This window comes from Tachypleus tridentatus, chromosome 9, assembly GCF_004210375.1.
Source record: "Tachypleus tridentatus isolate NWPU-2018 chromosome 9, ASM421037v1, whole genome shotgun sequence".
Lineage (NCBI taxonomy): Eukaryota > Metazoa > Arthropoda > Merostomata > Xiphosura > Limulidae > Tachypleus > Tachypleus tridentatus.
In genome coordinates this window covers 35,360,798-35,382,838 of record NC_134833.1, presented here as the reverse complement: position 1 = coordinate 35,382,838, position 22,041 = coordinate 35,360,798, and the positions used below count along the sequence as shown (strand labels likewise).

General features: G+C 30.0%; 1 protein-coding gene across 1 annotated transcript; it reads left to right on the top strand.

Moving 5' to 3' along the window:
* The first annotated feature begins 3,163 nt into the window (after positions 1-3,163).
* On the top strand, positions 3,164-21,508 carry Tap42 (immunoglobulin binding protein Tap42). The gene is made up of 9 exons (XM_076453733.1): positions 3,164-3,322; positions 8,166-8,278; positions 11,174-11,258; positions 13,456-13,707; positions 15,592-15,661; positions 16,785-16,873; positions 19,166-19,311; positions 20,544-20,680; positions 21,263-21,508. Exons 1-9 carry the CDS (start codon positions 3,194-3,196, stop codon positions 21,301-21,303), a joined length of 1,062 nt encoding a protein of 353 aa, XP_076309848.1. The 5' UTR covers positions 3,164-3,193; the 3' UTR covers positions 21,304-21,508.
* The last annotated feature ends 533 nt before the right edge of the window (positions 21,509-22,041 follow it).

Here is a 22,041-nt window from a genome sequence, read left to right as displayed (position 1 = left end):
AAGTTGGTCAAACAAGAGATAACGACATCAAAAAGGATACACGAGAAAAGGTTGGCTAAAAAATGTAAAACATAAAAGTAAAATTTTCTTTAAATACAATACGGGTAAACAAAATGTTGGGATGATAGTAAGACCCTTGCGGCTAGTGTCTGATGATTATGAAATGACTGGGTTATTAAATTTTACTTTTCTTAGGTTTTTCCTAACAAAGATTTAAGCAGTATTCCATATTTTCAACAGTTAGTTGATAAGTGAAAATGAGGTTAAATAAGATAACTAGGCTGGTTAAGAACAAATTGGGAAGTTAAAAACAACAAAGGTTCCAGATAATACTTCTCAAAAGATTTTGAAGGAGATTAAAGAATGGATATTTGAGCCACTTACTAGTTTTTTTTTTGTCAGTTTTTGAATAGTGGGCAGGCACCACATGATTGAATTTCAGCTAATGTTTTCCCTCTTTTCAAGGTACTTGATAAAAGTTTTCCCAGTGATTATAGATTCATTATTCTTATATCAGTTGTGGGAAGTTTTGAAAAGCCTGTTAAGAGAAGCCTTGCAAAATCATTTAAAAATTTTAGAATTTTACTGGATAGTCAACATAGTTTCAGAAAATTGTGCTTACACATTTTCTGACATTCTTGGAAAAGGCTACTGCTTATGTAGATGAGGTTAACGGTGTAGATTTGGTGTATTTGGAATTTAAGAAAGCACTTGACAAGGTGTCACATATAAAACTCGTAAAACGTATCTCTGCATTTGTGTAGACCGGCATGGCCAGGTGGGCTAAGGCGTTCGACTCATAATCTGAAGGGCGCGGGTTCGAATCCCCGTCGTGCCAAACATGCTCGCCATTTCAGCCGCGGGGGCGTTATAACGTGACGTTGAATCCAACTGTTCGTTGGTAAAAGAGTAACCCAAGAGTTAGCGGTGGGTGGTGATGACTGGCTGTCTTCCATCTAGTCTTATACTGCAAAATTATTTGCGCGAAATTAAAAACAAAACAAAACAAACAAACAAATTGTAGTTGTGTGGATAAGTTAGAAAATTGGATAGAAAAGTGTCTGAGTGAAAGACTGTAGAGATACTTTAGGACTCAGTCTTAGAACATTTCATATTTTCTAATTACATCAGTAGATATTAAATAAATTATTTAAATTTGCTGGTGATACTAAGATCTTTGGTGTCGCTAGCTGTGAATAGGATGCTGCTGATTTACAAAAGGGTTAGATAATTTATTGAGTTAGGCAAATATATGGGAGACGGGTTTTAATTATAATAAAAGCAAGAAAATGCATGTGGGTTATCATAATTTGAATTATAAGTATAATTTGGATGAGAATAACCTTAACAGTGTCATGAAGGAAAGGGATCTCGGTGTAATTGTCAGTCTGTCTCTAAAGGCATCCAAGCAGTGTGCTGTTGCTAGTGGTAAGGTAAATAGGATTTTAGGTTGTATCTACAGAAAAATTGAATACAATCTAGAAACAGATTATAACTGTATCGTACACGTCACTGGTTAGGTCAGATTTTGAGTGTTGTGTTCAGTCTTGTGTTCTGTACCTCAGGAAAGACGATTTGTTATTCGAAAGGGTTCAGTGAAGGGTTACTAGAGTGGTGCTTGGGATGGAGAGATTTTCTTGTGAGAAGTGACTGAAATCTCTCAAATTGTTTTCTTTTGCAAAGTAGAAGAGATAAGGAGGATCTGACTGAGGTGTTTAAGATTGAAAAGATAATTGATAGTGTTAATGCATCATCCTTTTTAAAAATTTTACAACGGGAATTATAGAACTAGGGGACACGAATATATATTTAGGCAAGGTATAAGCAGTCTTCAGTTGCGACAATATGATCTTTCTAACAGGGAGGTAGGCTTTTGGGACGTGTTGTCTGAATGTTGTAGAAGCAGTAAAAACAAGTGAGCTTAAGAGGTAGTGTGATAAGTATATGAATGATAAACTTTAAGATTGACTTAAGGTTTTTTTAAACATTTATTTATTTATTTATAGCTTTAGTTTAGAAGTATAGACAGTCGAGATGGACCAATAGATTTCACGCTGTTACAAAACATTATATTATCTGATACTTAGACCCAGCATGGCCAGGTGGGTTAAGGCGTTCAACTCGTAATCTGAGGGTCGTGGGTCCGAATCCCCGTCGCACAAAGACACGCTCGCCTTTTCAGCCGTGAGGTGTTGTGATATTACGATCAATCCCACTATTCGTTGGTAACAGAGTAACACAAGAATTGGCGGTGGTGGTGATGACAAACTGTCTTCCCTCAAGTTTTACACTGCTAAATTAGGGACGGCTAGGGCAGATAGCCCTCGAGTAGCTTTGCGCGAAATTCAAAAAACAAAACAAACAAACAATTTTCTACTTGTCAGAAAATTAGTATTTACCTGAAAATACCACAGACCTTCCGATTTACAGATAGACATTTAGACCTATGGAACATGGCAAGATTATTTTGAAGATAAAAGTATTATGAAATAACATACAGGTCATCATCCTGGTAAAACGATGGAAAGAGAATGAGGAGTTAGATAACTGAGAGTTCAGTTAGTTATCTGAAAGAATTTTGAAGTTAGCAAGGACATAAGTTGAACACTAATAAGTAATATTTATTGTTGTTTGTTTTTGAATTTCGCACAAAGCTACTCGAGGGCTATCTGTGCTAGCCGTCCCTAATTTAGCAGTGTAAGACTAGAGGGAAGGCAGCTAGTCATCACCACCCACCGCCAACTCTTGGGCTACTCTTTACCAACGAATAGTGGGATTGACCGTCACATTATACACCCCCACGGCTGGGAGGGCGAGCATGTTTAGCGCGACGCGGGCGCGAACCCGCGACCCTCGGATTACGAGTCGCACGCCTTACGCGCTAGGCCATGCCGGGCCAGTAATATTTATATTTATTTAGACGTGTTGTCAAAGCAAATGACCCTTTTTTGTTTGTGCGATAATGTCTTCTATTTATATTTTATTTACTAGTATTTACTTAATCACGCAAGCATTTTTTCATTTTACTTACAACATTACCCTTTTATTATTATATCATAATATTATGTTTTTAATATAAATTCTGTGACTTTCCTGTCAGCAGTTTTCAATTAATAAGATGATTATTACATTATCACACACAGACATACCCATAAATGTCCTCCAGAGGGCTTGTTTGCTTGCATAAAGCAAAATGGAAACCAAACGGCACGAAGAGTCTCCCCATTCGTTAGAAAACTTAAGCAGTTTTTATTCTGAAAGTATGAAGAAACATGCTTCTGTAATTAATACAACTCTACCTTCAAATGATGAAGGCTTACAAGTGAGAATTTTATAGAAATGCTATTACATATAACATTTTTGTCACATGTTTATTTTTATTTTAGTTTTACCGAGTATTGAGTTCCGTATTTACTGGTGTATAAAACGACACTTTTACTCTTCAGACAAAGTAATTTTTACCCCTTGCTTTATACACAGCTTCAGAGATAGAATTAGAGTTAAAAACTCTCGGAGTAATAGCGTATTCAAGTAAAACTACCTTGTTCCTTTTGCTTTTCTAAGTAAGTGCGCTGACATCCTTTCACCTGCTCAATACAGTACAACATACTTGTAATTGTATCATTTGTCTCAATAGTTTTTGACTAAAAGTTATTTGATATGCTAGTTACAATTAATAGAAAAATTGTTTATTTTAAATATATTAATGTCATCCAATATACTAAAAAGTATTACTAATATTATATTAAAAATGTCTGTAACGTACATTAATTTTGTAAACATGCTTTTATAGTAGAACACTATACATCGTGGTTTAGTGTTGTTTGTGATAATAAACTGGTTCAACTGTTAATAAACTCTGTACAGGTGTTTATTAAATGTTGTGACTAAAGTTATGTTTCATTGAGCTGTTTGTAACATATGAAGAGCATAAAAATTGCTTGTGGTTGCATTTATTACACCAGAGGGAAAGTTAGCACAGTTTAAAAATAACTTCTAACTTTGTGCAAAAGTAACATCCTAGACTTGCTTGGCAATAGAAGTTTTCCTATACACAAAACATAAAAGAAATACACTTAATTTGCCCAAAAAATCAAGGGTTGTCTTGTATTTTACATGTGCAGATACAGTAATGATACTATAACATAAAGATTGTTGTCTGTCTCAGGGTCTGGTAAGGTTGTGCAGCCACAAACAGTGTAGAATGCTAACATGATATGGTACATGTCTCTCTCTTTCTCTGTATATACATAAAAGAATAAATTTCAAATATGATTTAACATTAACATTAAATTGCCCAATCTAGCTAATATTTTAAGTAAATCATAAATGATATTGCTTTTACAAATTTTATTTTTTATATTTACCAGTAAAGTGGCTAAGCTATATTTAGAAACTAAATTTAATTTAAACATGTGTAACTGTTAATGGATGGTTGGAACTAATCAGCTAATACATTGTAAACTAAAATTACACGAGCTAAAAATGAAATAATATTTATAATATTATTTATCATCTATGTTGATTCTGGATGTAAACATCAAAGTAGAAAAGTTTGAAACATTTTAATTATCAACAAATGTATTTGTGTTTGAGTAGGAAAAAATCCACCCTTCCTTTCAATGTAACAAACAGTGGCGTAGCTAGGGGGAGCAAGGGGGTACATCTGCCCCCGGGGCGCAGCATCGGGTGTAGGGGGTGCCAACTTGATTTTACTTAATTAGGAATTATGGCTTACATTTTGTCATGAGGGGGCTCGAAAACTGACTTTGTCCCCAGGCGCTGAAAACCATAGCTATGCAATGGGTAACAAAACAAAAACTTGTAAGTTGTTTTAGTTGTTTGTGGTTTTTTTTATCTAAGTACTTTGACTTGTGTAAGCAATTTTAGTTTGTTCTTTTATGAAGTTTTATAAATGTACAGTTTAAATGACAAATCTCATTTCTTTTCAGTGTTGATATCTTGTATCTTTAGCATGATAACAGGTTTATTTCAGTAAGGAGAAGAAAATATCTATATATCAATTTTAAAATGCAAGGCAATTAATTATTAGTGTGTGTTTAGATCACTGACAAGGCACTGCACAGAAGAATGACTAAGAAAATCATTTGGGTTTGGAAAGAGACAAGATAATTGGATTGTACAGGATGGCTCGTAAGTCCCTATCCATCCATATGTTGTGTCTAACAAACGTTATAATACTAATGATGAGTTGAAGGCAGCTGTTACCATGGCCTTTGGAACAATAACTCCTGCTATGTTGAGGAAAATGTCTCACAGAACATGGCGTTGCATAATATTATGCAGAGAGAATGAGGGACAGCAGACAGATACACTGGATACATAAGATATATGGATGGGTAGGGATTTACGGGCCACCATGTAGGGTGGTTGGATGAAAGAAAGGAAAATATTGTTAATTTAATCTTGTTGATCTGGAGTCTTGTTATTAGTTAGGTTCTCTGGAGTCAGTACTTTGGCCTTTGCTCATTGTTATTTACACTGGTGATATTAATAAGGATATAGTTAGTAAATTAGTGAAATTAGCTGATGATATTGAACTCATGGGTATTTCTAGCTGAACTGAGAAATTTGAAGTATTACACAACTATTTGGATGAGTTAGGTAGTTGGATGAATACTTGTAAAATGATCTTTTATATAATACATGCAAGATTATACTTTGGGTTATAATTTCAAACATATTCAATATAAAGAAGGAATTTACTTGATAATGTGATTGAATAGCATCTTTACATAATGATAAGTCATTGAAATAGTACACTTTGCTAGTAGTAAAGCTAATACGGTTGTGTGGTATATTTATACACACATTGATTACAAGTCAGAAAATGTAAACATTTCAATACATCTCACTAATTAGATCTCACTTGAAATATTGTGTGCAGTTTTTTGTAAAACTAAGAAAGGATCATGATTGCAAAATAAGTGTACATGTACATAATGTGCACTGAAAGATTTAGCTCTATAACTAACAGAAATACTTTGTTAGCTGTCTCCCTTCTCTGATTTCTTTCAGTAAACTGTTAGTATAGTGACCATGAAATATATTGATTAAATTTTAATTTACTGAGTGCTATCATCAACACAATGCAATATTTGAGCTTAAAGGCAGTTTTCTTTGAGTGTCACTTCAGTGCACATAAAACTAAAAAATCTATCTTGTACATCTTATTTCTGATATCATTGTTTCATCCATTCAAATAAGTATGTTTTTATTCATCTGTAGATGGATTCTAAAGCAAAACTACATCAATTGGGGATATTATTGAAACAAAGTTTGGTTCAATTACTTCTATGCACCTTTCTTTCTCAGTCCATTAGATTTCCAGAAGGTTTAGTTATTCTCTAAAGAGTTTAGACATACTGCTGCTCTGGAAAGGTTTCAGAGGCTTTTTTTTCTTTGGAAGATTGCATCCTTGCTATTTTGATGTCTTGACTTTCATAAAATCTTTGAAATTTCATATAAAAAGTTTTTAATTAGTAAATCAGACTCTCGTAAAATTTGTAAAGTTAAAAAGTGAATAGCAACTTTATTTGATGATAGAAATAAAATGTGATGAGAAGACATTTTTTAAATTGCAGGAATATGATCAAGGATTTTCCTGAGGGTATATTTTAATACTTTTATTGTTAATTATTGTTCTCAATGATTTCAATAACATCTTGAGAAGTGAGATTTGTACAAAGTATATAATTGCTTTGAATATGTGATTCTTAATAGACAATTGTATATTTAATATATAGTTGATTTATTATGACCATGGTTTTGTCAGTAAAGGCATCCTTAGGTGTAGACTGAAATAATTTATAAACAGGTGTGTGTATTTAACCAAACATCTAGAAGTACTCGTGACATTTACTGTGAGGCAGATGATGTGAAGGAACTTAAGTCAATGAGATTGTTTAAAGCTTTGCCTGGACTTTTATCTTAGACTTCTGTATATTTCTAAGATTTTTAGACTGTTTAGTTTTTTGCCTTTTATTTAATAGATTTGTAAAGTTTGAAGTTTACATGAGGTGAGATGAAAAGATTGAGCCTATTTTATCCAGTTTCCAGTTTATTGAAAGATCTTTAATTGTTTCTATGGGATATACTGTCTTACCCACCCACCCTTCTCTCTCTCTCTATATATATATATATATATATAATCTTTAAATAACACTTTACCCAAGTTGTTTGTTCAATGGAAAACCATTCTGTATATTGATTTTTGTTTAGTCAGTTATATATTTTGAGGAGGATTTCTTTCATCATTACTTTCAGATTTTGTTGTCATTTGGAACAGTATATAGGTATGTTGATTTTAAGTTAATGTTTTTAAATTTCTTTCAAACTATTTAAATTAACTGAGTTATTTAATCATTATAGACAGCAGTTTGTTCTGTTGTTTTTAATTTAGTTCAATAATCTTCAAGAGGACAGTGATAAGCCAATGTAACAAACTACAGAAAAAAATGGTTAGTATGTGAGAAATTGGATGTCATAAAGAAGAATTAATGACACTATCACCTTAAAGTGATTTTCTTCAAAATTTGAAGAATGTATGCTGTTAGTGGTGTCAATATTTAATGTGAGAAGTTTTCCATTTTTGCCATACTCCTTAAAATCAATCATTTTCTGAATTTAGAAGTTGATATTTAGAGCCCGAGATAAAAGACGAATCACATCATCACCATGTCTGTACCAGTATCTGATACATGGATTATTTTCAGTACAAAATAGTTTGTTCTATAAATTATCCATGAGCAATTCAGCAAGTAGTAAACCACTAAGTTTTTTACATTTTTTAACTGGTATACTTTATATCTTTAATAATCCTGTATTCTGGAAAATAAACTAATAATACACTAGTTAACAATGTAATTGAAAAAGGAATGCTCTTCTTAAAAATTATAAGTATGGTCTTGTAAATGACTGTTAGATTTTTGAGAAATGTTTAATTTTATAGCAATGCATTTTTTTCATTTGTCTTGGACAACATGAACTAGTCAGTAATATAAGCATGTGTATTTACACATGCACTCGCACACAAATATATACAGGTTTTGTATTATTAGGTTTTTAGGTGTATTTGAATGCTTTTTTAAAAATGAGAGTAAGTGTCATTGGCTGTAGTTCATTGTTACTCTCTCTCATTATAGGAGGACCTCAGAAAAGCAATTAAAGATCTGGAAGAAGTAACTCAAGCTGTCACTACACTTGGAATATTTAGCAACAATGAAGATATTGATGAACTTCCAACATCTGATATAAAGTAATATCAATATGATATATATGACTTTATTTTTCCTATGTATTTATATTAGTTTGTTGTAATTCAAAAACAAATTAAACCAAAAATCTCACATTGTAGCTTTTGTCCTGAGATTGTTTCAATTGATGCAGCATTTTTTGTTTAATTTGTTTTTGTTTCAGCTTGTTTTTGAGTTATAAAAAGCTAACATGATTAGTCAGAGGTTTGGGTTTGCTGTTTTTAACACAGTCCTTCCTTTTGATTGTATTTATTTTACTATTTAACTTCATTAAAATGTATTTATTTTCACTAAAATATACATCTCTGTATGTGTAAGTTTTTTTAAATTCTGTACTATCTCAAGTGAAGATGACACTCGTATTTATCATATAAATGTATGATTTAACAGTATTTTCTATATTTTTGCACCTCTCATGTGGGTAATCAGTAATAACCATATCAGAATATATAATTACTGTTAAAACTTTGTGTTGTTCTAGAAACTGTCATGTTTGTTACCATCGTAAGTAATTTATAAAACTCAGGCCAAACCTTTTTAATTTTTAGCTCAAATATCTGGAAAACTTCAGAGTAGATGGAAATGAAATTAAAAACCTTGAAAATTATAAATTGATAAAAAAGGACAATTTATTTTGTGTGTTTTATGTGGATTCATGTATTTGGTTGCTATAGTGCTTCTCTTTGGATGTCTTGATATCAAAGCATCTTTAAATGAACAAACATGATAGTGCTGAGTAGTTGCAGTTTTCATTGTTTATGTTTAATAAATTTCTCTGTAGTATTAAAGTGTACAACATATTTCATGACAGATCAAAGCCTACATTCAAATGTAAATAGTCTCAGTCCATGGAAGTAAGGTTTATTAGTTCATTAAAACTTCACAAGTTGCTACTTTTAACTCAGTTGAAAAATGAAAATGTTACTTTAGAAATACACATTAAATGAGATAAATTAACAAAGAAATTAGTATTATTACTACCCCAGGTATTTTGCTAAACTACATTGTTGGTGAATAATAACCTTCACACAACTATCATTTTCAATGACCAACCGAGTGAAAGAAACCACTTTAATGTATAATTAGAGTATTCATAATTTGTGATTTAATAAAGAAGATATATATATGTAATCATTGTTTAATGTTCTTAAAGATAGTTATAAATAAAGGGTTTGGGTTAAGAGAAAGTAGACTGATCATTCAGTGTTACATTATGTATTAGGGATGTTAAATATTTATGTTGTGATGGTGAACAATGTTTAAAAGATAAAAAAATTACATTGCAATAATTTCTGAAAAACTTTTAGAATTGAAATATATTCTAAAAAAAATTTAGAGAACTATGAGATAAACACAAAAGAATAGACTTACTGAATTATATTAGAGACAAAAAACAACATTTTTTTATTTATAAAATATTTATTGTATTGATTGTGAGATTTGAATGAGCCTGTTTGAGTGTATTACAGATAGGACTAACTGGGTAACAACTGTGTTTTTAGTTCAAAATAATAATTCATTAGATTAGGAAAAAAAACCTATTTGCTGTAATATTATTGTTTCAGATATAACTTTAAATAATGAATGTTTCTCTTTATCAGATACAGATGGTTAACATACAAAGATAGTTGAGCAGTGAAAGACTTCAATAATCCATACAATCATATATAGAGAGATTAAAGTCTTTTGCTAGGTCCAAAGGTGGATACAAATGTTTTCACATTACAAATGACTTTAAGACCAACAACTAAGTTTGTGAAATGATTTAGAGCTTTTGTAGTTCATTGAGAGATTTTTCATGTTGAATACAAGATTTTTACATGGTAAAAGCTCACTATTAAGACAAACCTTTTTTTTTTTATGTGAAGCGAAAGATATAGTATAAAACTTTGGTATTGTAGTAACCATTAACATGTTTTAAAACGTCAGTGAAATGTAGTTAGAGGAATTGGAAAAGTGTAGTAATGGGTTTAAAATAAAATGAAAGAGGTTGTTGATTGTTTTATATATAAAAAAAATCTGGTGATTTGTAGTTAACATTCCATTAAATACTTGTGATACTGCTTAGAGAAAGTGACATACAGCAACAATTAGAAAAGGAAAGAATGTTAGAATGCATCCTTAATATAAATAATTATAATTCAACATTTGACTTGTAACACAGAAAGAGAAATAATTTAGAAAATATGAAAAATAATGTTCTAATGTTAAGGTGAGAGCTAAAATTGACTTAAAAATTGAATGAAAAGTCTTCAGCATATTTTATAAGTTTAGAGAAATGGAACTATGCAAGTGAAACAATTTTAAAAACAACAGATAAAGAGAAAGAAATATTTGAAAAACAGTTGCAAAGCTTCTCAGAAATACTTGAGTAATTTATGTAATACAAGAGATTTTGTTTTGGACAATATCCATTTAAAATCAAATTACTTTAAAAATTGTTTCTGAACTTCCTTTAGTAAATGTAGAAGTGCTAGAAGGAGAAACTCTCTTCAAGGGGCTTCTAGAGTTTTAAGTATGGGAAGACACTGAGTTTTGATGGATTTACCATAAGTTTTTTAAGTGCTGCAAAATGAGGTATAAAAACCTATAGTTATTTAAAGTACAGACCTAAAGGAATATGCCCCACGCTAGTAAGGCGGTAAGTCTGCGGATTTACAAAGCTAAAATTAGGGGTTCGATTCCCCTAGGTGGGCTAGGCAGATAGCTCGATGTGACTCTGCTATAAGAAAACATACATACAAATAAGGGAATACAAATTATTCCAAAGTAGGGAAAAACAGGAAATAGGTTTTAAAATTACAGAACCAAACACCTTGTTAAATATGGTATTTTGGAGGAACAGTTTTTTTCTTGGGTTATCTGATAGTGATCCTTTCCTGTTTGTTTTGTCTTAGATACCTCCTTCTTCCTGCTTTGTTGGGAAGCCTAACAAATTTGATCGTGCAAGAGGACAGAATGGAAGTCGTAAGACTGTCAGAAGTAAGTCTAGTTTTCATAGTGGACCTTAGTATCTTAGTTATACAGAGAAGAGTTGAATGTATTTTCTTAGCTAAAAATATTCTGTGCTTATATCCAGAAAAACTCAGCATATTTATGTACTGAAAACTTTTGGTACAACAGTCAGAGCCAGTAAAACTTGAAAGATGAAATACAATGTTAAATCTGAAAGAAGAATGATACAGCACAAAACTTGTGTTATTTGTATCATACTAATCTATAAAATAATAAATTTGTGTATATACCTGTTTTACACTTTTAATAATTTTAATAAATCTGCTGAAAAAGATAATTATATGTATATTTTTATACTGTCAATATAATAATTTTATTTGTGAACTTGTAGATTTGGAGTGCAGCAGCAAAAAGTATGATTTTAACTACTAGAAAACATATATTGACTTGCAGTGTTTACTGCAGTTATTTTAAAGCAAGTTTGGTTTGTTTAATTATTTTAATTTTGTCTTCCAGTGGACAACTGTAAGTCTAAGTGCTTACAATGCTAAAATCCTGGGTTTGATTCTCCAAAATGGACCAAGCAGATAGTCTACTTTGGTTTTGCTCTGAAAAACAAACAAAAATGTATTGATTATATTAAATATAAAATTTGAAAATATCTTTCAAATGTTAAATAAATGTTTACAGTGATATAACTCAATTTTTATATGGTTACAGTACATCAGTTATATTTTTTTTTATTTATCTTTAGACAGCTGATGCTGAAAAATATCAGGCATGGTAGTACATATGAACTAATGTTAAGAATACAGACTTACAGTTGTCCACTGGGAGACAAACTAATCAAATTTGTTTTAAAATAACTGCAGTGAACACTGCAAGTCAATATACATTTTCTAGTTAAATTCTGGCACTGAGGTTAAAGTTATGAGTGCCACATGATGTGCATGTATGTCATCTATTTCTTATATCTTGTTGTGACTTTTGGTTTTAAATGTACAAGGGTAAATCATGGTGATGGGAATATCACATCAAAGGTTCTGTGGGGCTATGAATTCTTTTTTTATTATGGGTTTTGATGGAGTAATATTTTAATTGATTTTACAAAAGCCAACTAGAAAATATATATAAAAAATCACAAAAATCTGTAACCAAACAAAACATCCATGCAACGATACCCTCGAGTGAGTGATATCATAACAGAAGCGATTTTTGATACATGCTAATTTCAATAAAATGCATTTTTCTCAGTGCTTTTGTTGATGCCCATATATGTCAGTGGCACTGGCTAATATACCTTTGGATGCATACATAGATCCAGTGGCAGTGAATGTGTCAAGGAGGAATGTAGCTGGACTCTTGATTTACTAATACTGTGGGCTCCAATCCTTCACCCTTGATCTTCACTCCATTGTAAAAATTCTGACTCTGTATTATGATGTTCCTTCCTTAAAGACAATAATATATATATATATACTTCATACAGCAGTTTGTTTTATTCTTTGTTTAAAAATTACTTTCTTTGAAGAATCAGTTTCATAGCTTTTATTACTTTTCCTCCTGTTAACAATAAAATTTAAATATAAAACATTCTTTTAAAAAATACTTTAAAATACATTAAATTAAAATTTATGATCATAGTAAATTATGTTATTCTTGATTAGATGAAATAACTATAGCAAAATTGTTAAACATTTTTACACAGATAGAAAAACTTGTATGAAATGAAAGTAATCTAAAAGAAATATATCAAATGGGCTTTGTACTAGTCATGAAAAACAAGCAGTAAAGAAATATAAGAAAAAACTAGATTTTGACAGACAATCTTTCAGAAAAGAAAAATGAATGAGAAATAGCACAGATAACTAATAGAAAAATAAGACTGTCATTCAGTCATGCAACTACTGTGGAATTCTTTAGAAAGAATTTTCAACAGAAAAAAAATGTTTTTCAAGTTATTTAAAATTGTACTTGTTTCAGACTGTTTAGATTTTTTTTTAGTATATTATTAGTCTTACAGCTAAGGTTTTTAACAACAAACTGTAATTTGGTGTACTGATAAGTGATTGGATTCTGCATTATAAAAACCTAAATACTATTTTATTTGTGGTTGACTGGTGTTTTGCAAATAAATGAAAAGTGCATAGTCTGCTGGAAATTAGTACTTTAAAGATTGAAAGTGAAATATGTAGAAAATATAATTTTTTTTTGTCCATCATAGGTTTATTTCAGAGACTTTCTTCAACGTTGTAACGATTATAATATAGAAAAAATAGAACTTCCAGAATGCGATGCCACCACAAGTGAAAAGTTCACATCTTCAGGAGCTCCTATAAATCTTTCAGAGTTAACAGCAATGGGAAAAAAAAGACAAGAAAAGATTGCACGATACAAAAAACAAAAAGAAATTGAAAAGAAATTAAATGATCTGGAAGAACATATTGAAAATCCATCCACAGATGAAGAAATTGTGGTATGTTAAGCAATGGTATTTTGCTTTATTGTAATTGAAGAATGTGTATGAATGTTTTCTGTCTGAAGGTATATTTGACTAAGGAGTACTGCCACATCCTTAATTTGTTATTTTTGCCACATGCAGGTCGAACAGCTCTCACTCTTTTCTAACCTCCTAGACATAGTTTAAGTTTTAAAAAATCTGTTATTTTTATTCCTGCACTTGTTAGTAATAGAGTTGGTCTTCTCCTGTCTCTCCATCCGTTGTCTGATCTTGTGGACAGGATATCTCAAGATTTGAGTGTGAGAATTTTGACCAAACTTGTACAGCAGTTATTAGATACAAAATTCTAAATTTGATTAATTGTTAAGATTATGAGTCAAGGTCAAAATACCATTAGTACATCCAATATTCTCCAACCTTATGTAAGTAATATTTCAATACAGAATGAATGGATATTCACCAAACTTCTAAAATATGTACGTACATACAAAGTTCTAGACTTTATAAAATTTTGAATGTCATGGGTCAAAGGTCAAGGCCAATCAAATTAGACTTCAATAAGTAGTGTAATTTTAGTGGAGGCATAGGTGTTTTTGTGAACACAGTTTACACTTTATATATATATATATATATATATATATATATATAAAGTTCATAATCTGGTTTTGTTTTGTTGAAAATTGCATTACATTTTACTATACAATGTTTCAAGTCAACTGTAGTAATATCTATCAGGCTAAATACAAAATCTGGAAAAGTGACTCAGTTTGGGAGAAATTAGATCTTCAGAATTTGTTCAGATCTTTTAAATTAATCTCATTTAATGTTATTTCTTTCAGTAGAAAGTTTGGAACTTTTGTACATTAATGATAACTCAAATATAAACTGTGTCTTTGGCCTCTCCAGAATGTTATGAATAAAAGCAATTCAGTGAGAAAAACATGAAATATTGCTGTTATTAAAGAATGGTTGATTATGTATAAGCTATTACTTTTCCCAGTTTCCCTCAGACACAAGACCTCACTCAATTCATGGGGTGGAGTGCATATCAGTTGATTAATTGAATGTATCTATTTTAGTAACTCACTGTCTCATTGCTGATATATATTTGCCTTTAAATTTTGACAGATTGCTTGTGATAATTATGTGATTGAAACTTTGTAGAATGGACGGCAACTGCCTGTTGTGGAGACACAAGCATGGAGGACGACATTTCGAAAGTCTTCCACCTTTCGTCTTTAGGTCTTTCAAAACGTTGTCCTCTATGCTTGTGTCTCCACAGTCCATTCTACAAAGTGTCATCATGAATACTTTGCCTAAACAATCTATCGAAGAATTACGAGATTGTTGAGATATGTGTGGAATCAAGTAGTAAACTAATATATTCTGCCTACTTTTTTGCTTAACAACCATTTTAGAAAATCTCAAGTTTGTTAACTGTAATAATATGTTGCCATTGCAAGTCGGCATGTGGTCGTAAAATCTTTTGTTTATTAGTTTATAAGCGAGGTCAAAATTAAACTTCACATAACAAAGACATACATTGTAATGCTCTTTGCAAAGTTCTTGTATCAATTACACAATGGTAATACATATATAAGGGAACTGATATGTATAAAAACTGATAACATAGAAGATAGGGCTTGAGTAGAATGGCTTCTGTTAATTTTAGAACAGTAAACTGATATTTCTTGTCAGTGTAGATACTGCTTAATACTAAAGAGAAATAACTAAAGTTTTCAGTATGAAAACTAGTCTAAATATATGATTCTATGAATACTTTTCCATGATGTTTTTTGTACTTCAGATTATTAAATAGCTTTTATTATTACTTTAAGGTGAAAAGTAACAAGTAATAACAATAAAAGTATTAACTCCCCCAATCTAATGCATTTTTAGAGAGAGTACTGGCTCTTAACCATAAAAAAGTGGATCAGTACAGCTGTTGATGAACTTGGTTCATTAGAGAGTAAGTAAAACATTTTATATTTGTATGTGAATTTCAAATTACATTTCTGAGAATGGCAATAGCGATTTGTAAATTAGGTTTATTTCATAAGTAACCTTGCTTATTTTTGAAGTACAGCTTTATAGTGAGTTATACAAACACGTAATATATTTGGATATAAAGATTTCCTAATTTTAAATTATGTATAACTAAATTCATGTTAGGTGAGTGTATACATGATTAACAACAACCTTTAAACAAAAGCAGTTCATCTTTCATATAAGAAAACATTATTGTAGTCCATTTAAATTTCTCCTGAATAAAGTAATCTTTCATTTTATAGGGTATTCAGAGTGAAATCTCCCAAGTAAATGAACACTCACTATTTAGATTGTTGAATCTACTTTGTTGTAGCCATGAAAATGTTTTTTGCTTTATTAGTTTCTAGTAATTCAAGGATGAACCTAAAACATATAGCTATCTGAGCTAGAGGTATTCAGCGTAGTACATGGAAAGATGAGTGCATTAATTTGTCGCAAATGGATTTAAACAAAAAGACAAAAGCAAAATCATGAAGTTTAACATAAAAATAAGTTGTTTTTTTTTGAAGAACAAAATGTGAAAATAAAAAAAGAAATTGAATGGCAAGTTTGTATTACATTTTGTATTTTCAAAAATGGAAAAAAAAACGTCTGTCTAAGACTGCTGAAATGCATTTGTAAAATGCCTTCTCTCTGAAGTTAACAAACTCAATAAATAAACACCAACGTATGAAACTATCTCCCATATGATGGTCACAAAGTATTCCTCAACTTAGTAGGTAAACTAGGACTTAGTGTAGCTGTTCCATGAAACATTAGGCATGTTCCTTGATTGTATCAGTTACAGAATGTAACAACCTAAGTTTTAACTTTTAGAAGTTTGAATATTCTGTAAAGATGAAATATCAAGCTGAAGAGAATGAGGTTTTAGTGTATGTATGTTGCAAGCTTTGGATAATATGGAATAATACTGGATGATGGCTGTTGAAAACACTAAGAACTACTTGTTTTAGAGTTATAATGCTACAATATGCATTACTTCTAGCAGGTGGAGCATAAGTAATATTAATTATAATGTAAATTTTTAATTGTTTCCTTTATAGCGGAGAAGCCAATTCTTGAGCACTTGAGCAAAAGGAAGATAGATGTCAACAAAGGTCATGAAGCTAAAAATAGCAAAGAAAAGAAAAAGGTACTTCATTAACATAAGATGTACTGAGAACACTCCATTTCTTGTATTTTGAATTTAAAAATGATTTTTTTAAAATAAAAATTATAGCAATTTTTCTCCTGGTACATTGATTAGTGACAATTCTGCTCAATGGTACAAAACAAGTATTATGTTTATTTTGCACATTTATAACATCTCTTTCATACTCCCACACATTATTTAAGAACACCACGAAATTGTTTGGTTCATTTCTGTAATCACATTCATCATACTAGATAACAATGAAACACTCAAAACAAGCTCTTAACATTCAAATTTTTTCAAGCCTTTGTTCAGGTTTACTAAAATTAACTGCATCTACTACATCTGAAGGCAACCTATTGAAAACCCAACTGCTTTGTTAGAAAAGTAAATCTATCTTAGCTGAAGATGACTTCTACCCTGTTAAAATTTATATTTCTCCCCTGATTGTACCATTCTCATCGTTAAACCTAAACAAAAGATGATGCATCACTATTACCAGTTCTGTTTACAATCTTAAATATCTCAATCAGATCTTCTTTAACTTTTTCAAGAGAAAACAATTTCAGATATCTTAATCTTTCCTTGTATGACAACCTTTCCATCCCATAGTAGTCTTTTTCTGAACCTGTTCCAACAATTCGATGTCCTTTCTAAAGTTAGGAGACAAGACTGAACACAGTAGTCCAAGTGTGACTTAACCAATAACCTATACAGTGACAATGTTGGTGCCAAGTTTTGAATTATATTATTCATTACATCAGTAATGTTTCATTGTTAATAGTTGAGGCTAAATACTGATACATTCATTTTGACTTCATTTTTTTTTTTTTTTTTTTAAAAATAAACATTTTTAAGCTACTACCATAAGAAAAATTACTCATTAAGAATTAGAGTAATACGTTTTAATTTATGACATGATTTGTGATGTTTGAATTTCAGAGCCGTATAAATTAAATGCTAAAAATGTATATTAAGTGTACTGTATGATCTTCTAAGTGGCAATGTAAAATGAAACTTGTGTACTGCATTTTAAAACCACTAACATTATGTTTACCTTTTTTGTAAAAACTGTGAAATTTGGTTTCCTGAATAGAAGTAACAAAATCATTAAATGGCATTAATAACATCATGAGTTAATAAATACTGGACATATAATTTAATTTTTCCTTATATTATAAATGACATCCCTCAATAATTTTGCATGCCCTAGTTTTGATATTTTATGTGCTTCTTTTCATTATATTAATACATATATTAAGTTAAAAAACATACTTTGTATACTACTTCTTTAATCTGTCAGATTTTGTAATTTTGTTTCAAGTATCATATAACTTTCTCGTTTTTAAGTATTAGTTTTTACTAAATGATATATCTGGAGTTATTGTGTTGTAAGTTATTGATTTGCTGAGGCATGCAGTTCGTAGTTATGTAAGTGTATGTTCATATGTAATCAACTATTCTCAAGTTATAAAGGCAGGTAGATCATTTATGAATTTCGTGCTTTTGTTGCACTTGTTGGAGAAACATACCTTTAATATTTTATGGCACAGTTCTGTAGATGTCTGTAATTAAATACTGGAATAACATCACTAAAACTGACAAACATTGAAAAAGGCATAAAACAACAAGTTAAAACACAATGGTCTTAACTTTCAGCTGGTATTTTTGTATGGAATTTTGAAAACTCAAGTACAAGAAGACAAAAACTGTGGAACATCCTATTCAATTTTTAAGTTAATTTTGTCTTAGTCAGAGTTTATAAAACTAATGAAAGAAAATCTACCAAAAGTTTCATTTTGGCTAATTTCCTCTCCCCCTCCCTCCCAAGTAATAGTTGTTTCCACTCATTAGAAAGTTTTTTTTGTTTTTTTAATCTAACAATTTGGATTTGAAAAATAACTTTGTAATGAATACAGGAATAATATATTTTCTAAATCATTCTTTATAATCAATATAATTGCTTGAAAGATTATGCATTGCTTAAAACATTTTTGTTCACAGACTTCCATAAGGTACATTAATTAATTTTTGTTTTTAATGAATAATTAAACATTTTTTTAAGGAAAAAAAACTCATTCCATGGATTACATTTTTCGAAGCTCTTGTAGGATTATAGCTTTGCATAATTTTGTACAATATTTGAAATGATGTGAGTAAAATGCCAAGTTAGTAACTGAGTTTTATGAATATGTAGTTTGTGAACTGAAATGTAGCCTAGCATAAACAAGTTTCGTTTGGATACACTTGCATATAGTTGGTCATAGTTGTGGATTTATTAATTTTGTTTAGGTGCTGAAACCTATAATAATCACGAGGAATGAGATGCAGAAGAAGGTGTTTGGTGCAGGATACCCAGGTATTCCTGCAATGACTGTTGATGAATTCTATGAGCAAAAATACAGAGATAATTCACAAAATCAACATAAATTTCCAGTGTAAGTATTGGAAAAGATAGAAGACACAGTTGAGTTTTAGAAAGAGTCAAGTGTTAGTAATTTTATTGAATTAAAGTTACAAGATTATAATAATTTAAAATTGCTTTTTAAGAAGCACAAAACTTTAGGAAAACTTAAAATTATCATTTTAACTAAGAGGAGTATGTATATTAACATTGATTAAATTATTTCTATAATATTTTGATTTGGGATACTGATTTAACATTTATGTGGTGATTTTGTTCTAAATTTTACACTTTCTCAAATGAATCAATTTTTTTTAAGATTTGGCATTTTTGATTATAAAGTAAAAAAATGTTTTTATTTTTATGTTTACTTTTGGTCCTCTGGTGGATCAGTGGTAAGTTCATAGACTTACAATATTAAAATCCAATGTAAGAATTCCCGGTTTCAAACATAGTGCAGATAACTCGTGTTTGTTTGCACTAAAACCAAGAAACTTACATCAGTTTTAATGTAAAATAATTGGCTGTATTTTCTAATTTGAGAATTTATATTCAATTTTGCTTTTTATTTTAAAAAGAAAATTTTTTAATGAAAAATAAAAGTTAATATGTTTATCAAAACTACATTTATTTTCAAACAAAAAATCTTAAAGTTTAGAAATTAATATATTTTTGCCTTCATCTTCCATGTTTCTTTTTTTGTGCATCTGAGCATTATGTTTATTTTAAAAAAAGGTAAATTTAAAGGTTTTGTTCTAATCTCGTATTTGTTTGAGGGATATTTTACAACTTTCAGTTTCTTGTAAGTATAGTTTTATTCTTATTTCTTTTCATGATTTTAATCTAATGAAAATAGTCATATGAAAAAGGAAAATGAAACATATAAATAAAGAATTTTTGGTTATTGCACTTTTAACAAGATATTATTGTAATTCTAAATGTTGATAGTTTGGCATTGAAAATTCGTTAAGCCTAGCATTGTTGCTAAAACTTTTGTGATTAATTTTTTGTCTGTGTTAATAGAAATGCAGTTTTTGAATTATACAAATTAATATTTCATATTCTTTCTAAGTTTTCTAAAGTCTTATGTTGTTTTAAAATTTAACTTTACTGTGCAAAATATTTAGATGTTATTTTCTTAGTTTCTTCTATTTCTTCTGGACACTTCACTCTACTGTGTAAAACTTTGCAAAAATTTATCTTTGTGCTAAATATTCAGGTTGTGTGTAAAACTTTGATGGAATAGAAAATTTTCTTTTTTGCTAGTTCCAGTCTTCAACACAGGAGCTCTGAGTTAGATGCCTTAAATGCAGAAAAAGAAGAAATTGAAAAGGAACAGAAGGAAGAAACAGAAGACCATGAAACTTTGAAGAAAGCAAGGGAGTGGGATGAATGGAAAGATGGTACATAAGTTAAAGTTTTTCAAAAATTTTATTTATGTTATAAACCATTACATAACATACTGAAAAATTCATTGTGCTATGGACTCCATTTTCCAGGGGATATTTCGTTCTCTGATTATTAATGTAAGTGATGAGTCCTTCACCAAGTTATTGATAGTTCTAAAAAGTGTTATTTGACACAAAAGAATTTGGTCTCTATAAAACATGTATAGAAAGCAACATATTTTCTGCCAGCAGTTCTTCTATATAAAATGTGTCAACAGTAATGCAAGTAAAAATAGAGCAGGTCATTTTGAAAAGATAAACATTGTTTATGATGATTCAAAAGTTCTGTTTGTTACTTTTGGGCCTCGTTATACTCTAATCCTTTTTCAAGACTATTGTTTTAGAGAATGCTTCTGGTGTATGTTTACATTAATTTATATTAATGTTTTTGTCACATTCACAAATGTTTATGTTTACTGTTTTGTTTGTTTCTAGTTTATGTTTAAAGAAAACAGGGTACAGTTTTATATATTCATGAACAAATTAAAGTTAATTTTGTGTAAAAACCAGTCAATGTTTATTTTTCTTTCAAAACAGATCACAGAAGAGGCTGGGGCAACCGAAAAAATATGGGTTGATGGTGGAGGTTGAGTTGGTTGTTCAGCTAAATTTACAAAATACATTTTGTGTATTATTATCATTAGTGGAGGAGACAAAAATGTGGCATTAAAAAAACAATAAAAATGTGAAGTATTCCTTCAGATGTTAATAATATTTAAACATTGTATGTACCTAATCGGCAAAAAATATTGTTTTTCACAATAAATAAAAACTTGAGTATAAGAACTTGTATCATGAACTGCATTATTTAACTTTTTCTTTTCATCAGTTATTCTAACTTGTTTTATATATTTTAATAATGTAAACTTAGTATGCTTAGTTCTGGGTTAGCCATTTATCATACACTCATGCTCAACAATAACACAATATACTTTTATAATTGTGAAATCTTTTAAGTTCCATTAATAGCAGGAGAAAGTATGTAATACATATTTGTTTGTGTTACTTAGTGTTCTGAAGATAAGTGACTTAACATATACATTTATATAGGTCAGAACTTAGGATTTAAGATATTCCATCCTGTTCATATACCATCAGTTAGTATATCTTATAATAATATTTCTAAGAGTATTCAGTTTAATGTAATGTATATAAGCATGTTTTTCCCATTTAAACATACTAGTATCAAATTATGTGAGAACCTTGTACTTCACGAGATATTAGAGGAACATGCAGTTAGGTCACTATTTTTATTGTTATTAAGACAATAGTCGGTGAGAATGTTGTCACTGTGTAAGAAACAGGTTTATTTTCCC